The following is a 12,106-nucleotide window of genomic DNA, read 5'->3' on the forward strand; positions in this document are numbered from 1 at the left end:
CCATATAAATTACCTGTGGTTTCTGTTATGTTTTTTTAAATGTGATACTAAATCACACTTAAAATGAGTTTAATACGCATGCGCCAATGTACTCATAGTAAACGCCTATATTGGCATAAGTACTTTCAAAAAATTCTTAAAAATCTCAAAGAATTCCAAACAACAATTCTAAATATTTCCAAAACTAATCATGAATAATAATAATAATCATAATAATTTCCACGTAATTCCACCAACTTGTAGACCATAACTTCACAACGGTTTATAACTTTTAATAAACACCCAGTTTAATAAAATAAAACAACAAACAACAGAGAAAGGCTTGTTTATCAACGTACAAAATCTCACTTTTATATTAGTAATATTTAAAAATGATTTTAAGATAAAGAATATTTTCTCAAAACTTAAGAAAAAGAAGAGATAGCAACAAAAATGTTTAAATCTAAAGATAAAACCAAAATTTTATTTTTACAAAATTTACTACTCATTTAACTAAATCTTCAAAAATTGTAGCAAAATCAAAAAATGTATGCATAAAATTTTCCATATAAGAATAAATTCAGTAATCGACAAGTTTTATATTACTCAATTTATTTAATGAAAATTTACTGATATGTGTAAGGGAAAAAACAAACTGTATCTATTACAGTTTTCTTTCGATTGTTATTGTAATTATTCAAATCGATATTTAATATTTAACAAATCTAAATTGTTTTAAGTCTGCAATTAAACGTCAATTTCCTCTGTTACAGGTTATTTCTGGCACATCACGGACATCCATTATTACGCTCATCACGGCGACGCCAAGAAAGGTATGTGTCCCCATTTCCGATCAATCCGAGTTCACAAACTGAAAATTTCCCAATTAGAGTGAACATTTTGTAAAATGTGTCCCGTCAATGTTTGTAAAACTAAAACTCTCTTATTTCAAACTCGTTGAATCGAAATTTTGATTGACGTCGCTTCCGATTCTGAAAATGACAAATACGGTTTGAGGGTGAACGATTTAATCGAAAAAACAATAACAGGGAGGGCTTTTTAACATATTTTTTATGTGTGCAGATAACAGATGCAGCCAATTTATTGTCGTATTATACGAGTAAATTATTGCTCAGTAGGGTGGAATTTAATTGTAGGTTTTATGTATTTGTTATAAAATTTTGTAGAATTGACTAGAACTACTCTATTTTGTTTGAAATATAAAACTCCATATGGACTAAAAAATTCTCAAAATGCAAATAGTAAACAATGATGTCTATCCTTATAATTCAAGTTTCTTGTATTTCAAGTTTTAGGAATTATTTTACGTTGATATACAGCGAGTTAAAAAAGTCCATTAGTGACTTTTAAATGGTAAATTAAAAAAATTATATAGGAAATTGATAGATACTAATCTAGTCCATCGCCTAAAATTATTTTCAACTATACAGCGTGTCTCAAAAATAAGTTACAATACAATCTTGTGTTTTTTAAATGAAATATCATGTTTCTTAGCGTTTTTAAATATAGATTTTTATGACAATGTTTTTAAGCTAAACTTTTATTGGTCGATTTTGCTTAGTTTTAAAAATAAGACGGTTTTTTGCCGAACAGATGGACTTTTTAAAAATTTATTACACAAAAACTAAGACATCTAGAAATATTTTTTTACTGCCGCAAAGAAAAAGGTACAAACTATATAGTTGAACATTTTTTTACTGTTGCATTTGCAAAGATAAAAAAATGAAGGCGTTTGTTAAAAGTTTCAATAACTTAAAAATCCCTATTTATAGTTTTAGCATTTAAGAAATTATTAAATTGTTTTTCTAAAATTATTTACTTTTAGGTGTTTATAATCAATAATTAAAAAGATATTTAATGTTAAACATAAAAAAATAATTACTGTTATTTCAGTAGTCAAAAAATGCACAGTTGCACAATAGATGGAAGAAATATCACTTAATAATTACATTTGTGTTAAACTGAATTGATTTTTCTTTATTTTTACAATAAAATAATTCGAATTTTAGTATTTATAACGACTTTTACAAACTCTGGATAAATCAACGGATAAGTAATCCGTGGTGGAATTACTATGGTTGCCATATTATCAACAATGCTCAGATATTAATTCACATTGTTGCTACTATTAATATTGAATGTTAAATATCTTTTCATTTATCAATTCTAGACATGAAAAGTTTATTTTTTTAAATAAACAATTTATCAATCTATTAGATCCAAAAATAAGAAATATGTGTTCTATTTAAATTTTTTAAGTTATTTAACTTTTAAGAAACTTCTTAATTTATTAATCTTTACAAATGCAAAACACTAAAAAATTGCTACAGTTTTAAATTCTGTACTTTATTCTTTGCAGAAGTAAGAAAAAAATTTCTCTAGCTGTCTAAATTTTTGTGTAATGAATTTTTAAAAAGTGCATGTTTCGTCAAAAAAACGTCTTATTTCTAAAACTAAACGAAATCGACTAATACAACTTTAGCATAAAAACATTGTTTTAAAAGGCTACATCCAGAAATGCAAAGAAACATACATTTAAAAAAACACAAATTTGTATCGTAACTGGGACATGCAGTATGGTTAAAAATATTTTTAGGTGATGCACTAGATTAGTATCTATCAATGTTTTATATATTTTTTTAATTTTACCATTTAAAGGTCACTAATGGAATTTTTCAACTCGCTGGGACAGCATGTATAGCTATTGTAGCCATTTATTTGCATGGATTGAAAGGTTTATTAGAAGTAAATAATAGGCTATGTTTACTTGTATATTTATATAAAAAATGCAGAAACAGCATTTAAAAAATTGGTTGCAAATTGTTAATTGTTGTGTATGAAATATGTATTTGTTTTAAATCTGTGAAACCTGCAATTAAGAAAATGTTTGTGTAATGGGAACACAGATCGATGTAACATTTCGAAGGCAATCACTAGCCCGCTCTTTTGTTGGCGTGGAATATTCAAGTAAAACTTTTCGAGTCGACAAAATATTTGTCTTTTATCATGTTAAGCTCACCCCCGAGAAAAACACGAGAGGAAGTTAGTAGAAGCTTTTAACAGAGGAAATGAACTATATTATTCCAAATTGCTTTCACAAGAAATGTTTCACAGTCAAGTTTCCGTTTAGAGCGAAATTTAGACAAAGTCGAGTGTCTACTTCACTTCAGTTAATTGTCTTTAATTTTTTTTCCATATCTTCTGCTCCTTCAATCACGAAATGCGTCTCAGTTCATTTATAAAATTTTCTCACTGGAAAATACCGAAACTTTCTTTTGTTGCCTTATACCCAATTACTCAAAAGATTAATAGTTTTCCCTGCAAATCATCAATATCTACTTGTCGGACTTTCTTTCGCCGGGTTTTTTTTTCCAAGGAAAATGCCTCTAACAAAACAAATAGTCTCTATTTATCCACTTTCAAGCCACGTCTTTATTTTCGTAAATTTATAGGCCTCATTCTACGCGGTCTTAATTAATTAGACTCCGGTCCTGATTTATGCAGAAATTATCCGGTGCGTGATAAGGAAATTCCAGGGCCGTAACTAGCCCCGAATTGCTTATGAATATTTGATCAAACGGCCAAACGCCCTTAATGTTTACTCGTGTTTAAAAATCAAAAAGCGCAAAATTGGATTTTCGGCGAAGAGGCGCTTTAGATAGAGCGCTGAATTATTGAATAAACCTCATTATTGTTCGGTCGGATTTAAAATCCGATAAAGGTTAACCTCCGAAACGTATTTTTTATCGATGGACGTGTTCATTGAAATTTATCGCTAGGGATTTTAATTGGGAACAAAAGAATTGACTCTAGAGACTTGACTTCTTTAGCTGTTAGCTCTAATTTTCGATCCGATAAAGAGAAAAGGTTGCCAGATCATCGACCTGTCTTTTCTCTCTTCTTTCCTCGGTTCTTTGCTTTAAACTTGACATAAGTACACTGTGTATAATCCCAAATAGGACATAAAATGGTCTGGTGACCCGAGGGAATAAAGCCATCGCCACAAGCAATTCCGGTAAATGCTCTGAAGATGCACTGTCATCACTATGAAACGCCGCGATTTGCATGTCACTCATAGATATGGTCAATTAAGGATTGGTTGAGTATGCAATCAAAATGCACATATTTTTATTCATTGTGAGCTATTTTTAAAATAAAATTTAAAAAACTACTTTCAACGGTGATAATTCCAGATCGGGATAAAAGGGTTATAAATGGGTTATGTGTGAAGTTTTAAACAAGTTTTTGCGCTTAAAACGTTTAGTAAAATATTCAATAGTAAGTTTCACCTTGAGGTAAAACATTGCCCAGGGGTTTGGTACAGAAATTAACCGAAATGGAATTAGGGAGTGATTGATAATTAACTACTTTGCATTCGTGTTCCTGACACTAGTAACTACACAATGTTGTTAAAAAAATTTAAAAAACATTAAAAAAATATAAGGTAGCACCGGGTAACATTGACACATCTTTAGAAAATTTTGTTTTTATTGATTATTAGCCAAGTTTGCAGGCTTAAGGTTAAGCAGTTTATAGTGCATACATATTAAAAAGCAATTTATAGATTGTGTTTCAGTTTTCAGTATTATTCATATTTTTTCAAAATTCTGCAGTGTCAATGTTACCCGCATTCTGCTAAAAGTGAATGTTTGCTAGGTGTGGTCACATTGACATGAAAAATAATGTCTTACACAATTTTTTGTTTTCTAATTCTTATGATATTTCTTATATAATTCTTATTTTTATATTTCTGTTTCTTATATATTATTTCAAAGGAACATGTCAATATTAAAAACTAAATCATATTATTAAAGTTTTCTGCTGAATTAATTAATAGAAAATAAAAAAAAATCCCGCGTATTTTAAAAATATGTCAATTTTGCCCGCCTTTACCTTACTACTATAAAAGTGAATAACTGTTACAAAAAAAAACTTTTAATAATTTTATTACTTCCTACTTCAAATTAAGTTACCTTTAATAGAATACTGGGTGTACCGTTGTAACAATCGGTACTCTGTAACACCTATAGTCGAATTCAAAAAAATTCAAAAATCATAAATAAATAAAAAATGATTTACATTTTCACAACAATATTGATTCGATGACTAATTATCAAACTTCATGATGCGAAATAATGTATTTTTGTAAATTTAGGTTCGCTCATTTACACAGGAATAATTAATTTTATGCCCAAATGTGACACTAACGACCACTTTTTTTGAATTTGACTGTATAATTACTTATTGACATAAAATTCAGTAAAAACAAAAAGTGTTTTTGTGTTGACCAGAAAACTGGATATTTTTTTGTTTAAGAATAACAACAATAAAATCCAAAAATGCATAATAAAGAATAATGTGGTCTAAAGGTAAAAGACAAAAAATGCTTACCTGCCCTAAAATATTATTTTAGGGTTAATTTTAAACAAAATATTTCTGTAAAACTAACCTTCCTATACATTACACAAGTGTACAAATAATAACTTGTTTGATCCAGGATGCGCCAAAACTCGTATCCCAGAGTTTTGCTAAATAATTATGAAAAATATATCGTGCGATCAAATAAAAAATAAATTAGAGTAGGCGTCGATTAAATTCTACAGTTGGCAACACATTGGCTGGGAATCTGGGCTGGAAATTTTCCACACAAACTGAAAGTGAGAATGACGGCACCGTTTTCCTCTTGTACAGAAATAAAAAATGTCTGCTCTAAAGTGAACATTATTTCACTCAAAATGAATAAAACTCAAACTTGTCAAAATTTCCGCTGACATTTGATGTCAAAAATCAGGATTTCCATCTGAAGGAAATGTCAAAAAATAAGTCATAATTTTTTGACAGTTTTTTTTCCATGTTCCTAGTATCTTATCTTACTTGAAATTTTTCTCTGGGGCGCTAATTCTGGCGCATCCTGTATAATACATAGTAAATCATTGGTAGTATTTTTCCTTAATAGTTTGTTTAAAACAAACTTAAACATCAATAATAATTAAATTCCAACAAAGTTTGAAACCCATTATTAATTAATTTTAATTACAAACAATTTGATCCTAATTTTGTTAGTAAATAAAATTAATAATTATGTTAATAATCAGTTTTATTAACAAAATATGGATATTTGTAGCTTTATAGAAGCACAACCAACTAAATGCTGTAAAAAGTTAAAAATACACTTTGTTCAATGAAAAAAACTGACACAAGCTAAACTAGAAATTGTCGATACACAAATGGAGTACGAATAGCAAGCAGAAAGTTTTGTTGGAAAAAATAAAACTGAAACAAGCAACATTTCCAAACTAAAATGTAGCTAAACCAATTATAATGATCTGTAAAGTTTATTTGAAATAATAACACATCTAAAAGTGTATTTATTTGAAAACTTTGTCTTCGTGAGACATAACTTTAATCACTACATTTTCGATTCAAGCAAATATCTTGTTACTCCATAATACATTTTATACATGTTATATCGGTAATAATTTTATGTTTATGCACAAATGTGGAAGATGTGACAGCACAACAAATTGTGTAGTGTAGACATTCACAACGTCGCAATGGAGTTTGATTTAAAGCTAATGAAATACTTAAGAAACGACTGAATCTTTGAAGATTTATTACGTTATTGTTCCATCGTTTCAAACATTGTGCATTTATTTTGATTATTTCACCACTGGTGTAAAATTTTGCAAACTTTTCCCACTTCCACATCATAAAATACCCAAGTTACAAGTTTCGAAGTGATCCCAATGACCGTCTTACCAAACCAAACGGAAATTGAATTGTACTTGCTTGGGTCCCTTCCTGCGACATATTTATGCCGCTGTAGCGACCTCTATTGACTCTATAAACCCGATCGGAGGTTGTATCATCCCGCAAAGTGTTTGAAGATTATTTATCAAAGGCCTTACACTGATACAACTTCTCCAATAACTCAAAGCCATTACGCGACCCCAACCGGAACTAAACGTTCGAATTCAAACTTCCCAGAAAAGGATACAAAAATGTTTTACCTAAAATATTGACATTTTATTAAGTTGATTTTTTATTTTGGCCGCTTTGCAGGCTGTTGGCGGGCGGATTACGACGGGGGATCCACCGCGAGAAACCAGAGGAGATCCATGGGGCGGTATGGAGACTACAGTTGTGACGCACCATGGGAGCTGATCGAATCGGCCGCAAAAACCATGATGTCGAGACAGAACGACAACGTTGAGTTTGTTTTGTGGACAGGGTGAGCAAAAAATTCGTACAAAAGTCCTTTCCTGTTTAAAAGATGGGAATTTGCAAATGTTCAAATTTTTGCAATAAAGCGAACTTGAAATTTGTTTAATATGTATTTAATTAATAATTATTATTATGCAAACAAGTGATAGCACACGTATATAGAATTATTTACAGAATAATTTAACAGATGATATTAAATTACCTGGTGGTCACAAAACAATTATTGTATCTGTAATTGCTATGAACAGTGCAAATTTATACAGGGTGTTGCGTCTAAATCCCACATTAGAAGTACATATTGGGAGTTTGAATAATCGTATTTATTTGAAAATTGGTACTTAGCCATAATGCTAAGTCCTCCTGAATGAAAATATTTTCAATGTGACGGCGCTTTCGCTTACACCGGAAGTCGGTCTCAACTTTCTTATTTTAAATGGAAAGGTATATTTTTTACTGCGTTTTTGGATTAATTGGGTTATTTTAAGGAAGTTTTCATCAGCTTTCCCTATACCTAAATTTAGCCGTTTTTGAAATATTTACAGTTTTTCAAAAATTTTTGGTTCTGCACCTTGCACTTTACAAATCGGTAACTCTGCCATTTTTTAAGATTTTGAATTCGTTTTTTTGGCGTTTGAAAGAGAAGGCCTAGATCTTTTTTGTGGTGTTTTCAAATTTTGAAAAAAAAACATATCCCAAAATTTGTAATAATTCAAATGCTCATAACTCAATTTTTTCAAATGAAATACCCTAATTTTTATTTTACTAACTAGAAGAGAATTCAATTGTGTATTGAGCTGTATTAACATTTCCTATACCTAAATTTAATAATTTTCAAGTTATGGACTTTTTGTTAAGACTACAGAAAATTTATTACTAGCCACACAAATTACTATTTGACAAATAGTGCCAAAATATGAAGAATCAAAGTTATGCAAACTTAATTATTATTGATAGGTTCTACCATGCGATCATTATTTAAAGCTAACAAGTGAGAAACATTTATTTTTGTTTAATGAACGACATCATAATTTTGTTACACTCTCCATAAATACAAAATAAATTAATTAAATCTAAGTGTGAGTAGCTTTGACTCTCCATATTTTGGCACTATTTGTCAAATAATAAGTCACTGTTGACGTTTATTGAGAAACAATTTTGACATTTTTGATTTCCATAGCAAACTATACGAAAACGTAATAGATTTTCGACAGTCTTAACAAAAAGTCACCATAACTTAAAAATTATTAAATTTAGGTATAGGGAATGTTAATACAGTTCGATGCAGAATTATATTCTCTTCCGTTTAGTAAAATAAAAATTGGGGTATTTTATTTGGAAAAATTGAGATATTGCTATTTGAATTATTACAAAAGTAACCTTAAAATTTTAGGGTGTGTTAATTTTTTTTGAAAATTTGAAAACTCCGGAAGAAAGATCTAACTTTCTTTTCAAAGGCCAAAAAACGAATTCAAAATTAAAAAATATATATTCAAAATAGCAGAGTTACCGACTTTTAAAATGTAAGGTGCAGATCTAAAAATTTTTGAAAAACTGTAAATATTTCAAAAACGGCTAAATTTAGGTATAGGGAAAGCTGATGAAAACTTCCTTAAAATAACCCGATTAATCCAACAACGCAGTAAACAATATAACTTTCCATTTAAAATAAGAAAGTTGAGACTGACTTCCGATAAAACCGGAAGCGCCGTCATCTTGAAAATATTTTCATTTATGAGAACTTAATGGATTATGGCTATGTACCAATTTTCAAATAAATATGATTATTCGAACTCCAAATACTTTTAATGTGAGATTTAGACGGAACACCCTGTATAATTTAACAAAAAAACAAAAAATAGTTTACAAAAAAGTGTCTCAATTTTAATTTTGAAGACACAAATTAGTTTATTTTTACAAAAATAGTTGGCAACATTGCAAATTTACCATGAAAAATAAAAACAAAGTTTGAATAGTATATTGAAAAACAAGTTTTATAAGACCAACCTTGAAGCACAAATCCATGTTCAAGTAACGAGTAGCGTAAAAAACGTTTAGGTACTTCAAGGTTTTTTAAAACGAGTTTTTTATATTATTTTTTTGTAATTTATCTTTTTTATGCCGTTATTAAGTGAAAATTTGATCTAGTAATCTTTTGACTATTGACTATTGTCTCGTTTTTTAATATAACTATTAGAGAATAAAAATGGAGGCAAATTGCCAAATGAAAACTATTAAAAAACGCCACTTTAAGAAAATAAATGAAAAGAAATAAAATAGTACATTAAATTCGAGCTGGAAAATGCGTCATTACCCGAGGGCTCAGATTTTGGATAGAGTGCAAGAGATTATGTTCATTTCCACCAAGGCTTGTATACTATTTTACAAATTACATTTTTTAAATAATAAAAATTTATTCTTCTATTAAAGTTGACCAATGGCATAGTTTCTATGCAAACAAATTCGTTTGCTTTATGCTTCATAAATAATTTTCCGATCGCGGGATGTAATAAAAAAATTCTCCGGTCTCCAAAAGGTTAGGAATCGGCTTATTACTATATTGATTTATTATGTCCAATAGTTACTTTCTTTGCGTTATTTTTTATATTTTTTTATTTTTATATTAATTGGTTAATGTTTTATTAATGCTGATGCACTGATAATTGTAAAATACCTATATAAGTAGTTTTATACAGGGTGCGACAGAACTCGCGCCTCAGAGAAAATTTTCAAGTAAGGTAAGACACCAGAAACATGAAAAAAATGATTACAAAATTCTATCTGTCAAAAAATTTTGACATATATTTTTTGACATTTGACATTTTTTTATATGTATTTAATGATACTGATAATCTCGTATATGTTTTTTCACAATTATTTAGTAAAGGGACAAAAATTTTGCCAATAAAAGCCACAAATAACATTGAACAGAGTTACAATTTAGGATACAACTTCCTTGTTTCCTCTTTTAATAGCCTACAGCAAAAAAACTTGGAAAATTATTATTCCAACAGAAATAAATAGAGTCAAAGTGAAAACTTTAAATCCTCATAACTTCGAAATTTTTATAGATAAAATTTTTTTAACATTTTTTCCATGTTCCTGGTATCTTACCTTATATGGCATTTTTCTCTGGGGCGCGAGTTCTAGCTCACCCTGTATTTAAAAGTTTCTCACTTTTAAAAAATTAGTCAAAAATTTAAACAAAGTACATTTTTTAACTTACAAATACTAAACCCAAAACAATATCAGAGCTTATTTAATAAATTAATGATATTTTATGTTCCAAATTTTGCAATTTTGTCTTTAATTTCTTGTCACTTTTTTTCGAAGTAGTTTCTATTAGCTTTAAAAAAATATTTATGAAATGAATAATTTTTTAGAATCTATTATTTAAAATACATCTTTCGTTTAAAATCTAATTATTGTTACAATCAATAACCCACTGTTGTTAATGTTTAAATCATTTTCGAAATAATTGTATAAGTTCTAAGCTCGCATAATGTAATTATGAACTTTTATATAAAAACCCAAAAAATTATTTTATTTTCACTGCATAATAACGTGTTAGTTAATTTTATTAAAATTTACTCGTACTCGCTGGAAAATTTAAAAATTTTGAAATAATGTTTGTTAGCCAATTCTTGTTTCAAAATTGTTTTAAAATTTTATTTGTTAGTTGAGAAACAAGCAAAATTCCAATTTTTTTGTTTTAAGATCAAAAACCCCGTTGTTAACAATTTTCAAACTCCTCGTCAAATATTTGCTAAATAGCTAACATGCTTTAATTTATAATTTATTAACAAGCAGATTTTACGAGAATTTGAATGCATGCACTTAATTGTCTTAATTGTGCTGTTTATAGCAATAATTCAACTGACTGCTGATTTTCTATTTGTGGTATCGAATGCATTCAACCTGTTTAGAGATTTCCTCCGAGTATAAATAACGAGCTGTCTTTTAAACTGCTCTTTACCGAGCGAGAAATTTTATGGACGAGTTGTGTTTAGTTTTATGGCTTGATACATATTTAAAACGTTTGGTGGACTGTTTGACACTTTATGTTTGTATGTAAGACAAAATCAATATTTAACCCACAAATTTAACATAAATATTTCTCTTAACTTATTTCCAAAGTATGCAAAAAACTGAGCAAAACTAGTACATAGTACTTTTACTACTAATTTTCCGATTGATCAAAAGCCGATAGCATAGTTCAGTTAGTGACCTAATTATAAAATTCCAAAAAATTAAATGAGGCGAACAATTTTTTTTTGTTATGAAGCAGTTTTTTACTGAACTAAAAGTAATGCACATATTCATATTTTTGTTATGGGTTATTTTTGAAAAAAATCTTTAAACAGGTCGATTTTATTTTTATATATGCTACATTTTGACAGTATTGTAACATTTATGACGTCATTGGATTTTGAGTAATAACATCATCTTTTTTTTTTTAATGGCAACCAACAATTTTATTGACTGTTTTTGGTAATTATTCTTCAATCTTTTTAAAAGAAAATATTACAAAAAACAGTAAATAAAAACGTTGATTGCCATTAAAAAAAAATACTGATAACGTCGTTAGTGTAATGAAAATGTATCATTTACAAAAATATAAACCAGTTGTTCAATAATTTAAAAAAAAAATTTGCCATAAAATTATGAAGTTTGTGCGCTACTTTTGGTTCATCCTGTATTTGATGCGTTAGTAACCTAAATTACAATCATTTTTATTACTGAAACAAAAAAAGTAAAACGCATCGGTTTTTTCTGAGTAAACTCATCTAAATCCTCCACACATAATATAAGATTTTTTACTTAAATTCATTAACTGAACAATTTTGTCAATATTTGCTGACTCGAAAAATTAGAAATAAAAAAT

At 28.5% G+C, this 12,106-nt stretch overlaps 1 protein-coding gene across 3 annotated transcripts in view; it reads left to right on the forward strand.

Moving 5' to 3' along the window:
• Positions 1 to 12,106, forward strand: part of LOC123010058 (acid sphingomyelinase-like phosphodiesterase 3b) — a 220,065-nt gene that overhangs the window by 119,165 nt on the left and 88,794 nt on the right. For all 3 annotated transcript variants that reach the window (XM_044406693.1, XM_044406692.1, XM_044406694.1), the window contains exons 2-3: positions 753 to 812; positions 7,063 to 7,231. In XM_044406693.1, the coding sequence (XP_044262628.1) occupies positions 7,119 to 7,231 (113 nt within the window). In that variant the 5' untranslated portion in view covers positions 753 to 812; positions 7,063 to 7,118. The remainder of the gene's footprint in view (positions 1 to 752; positions 813 to 7,062; positions 7,232 to 12,106) is intronic.

Source organism: Tribolium madens, unplaced genomic scaffold (assembly GCF_015345945.1).
Source record: "Tribolium madens isolate multiple individuals breed KSU strain unplaced genomic scaffold, Tmad_KSU_1.1 Scaffold_7;HRSCAF=85;Tcas5.2_LG10, whole genome shotgun sequence".
NCBI classification, from domain to species: Eukaryota; Metazoa; Arthropoda; class Insecta; order Coleoptera; family Tenebrionidae; genus Tribolium; species Tribolium madens.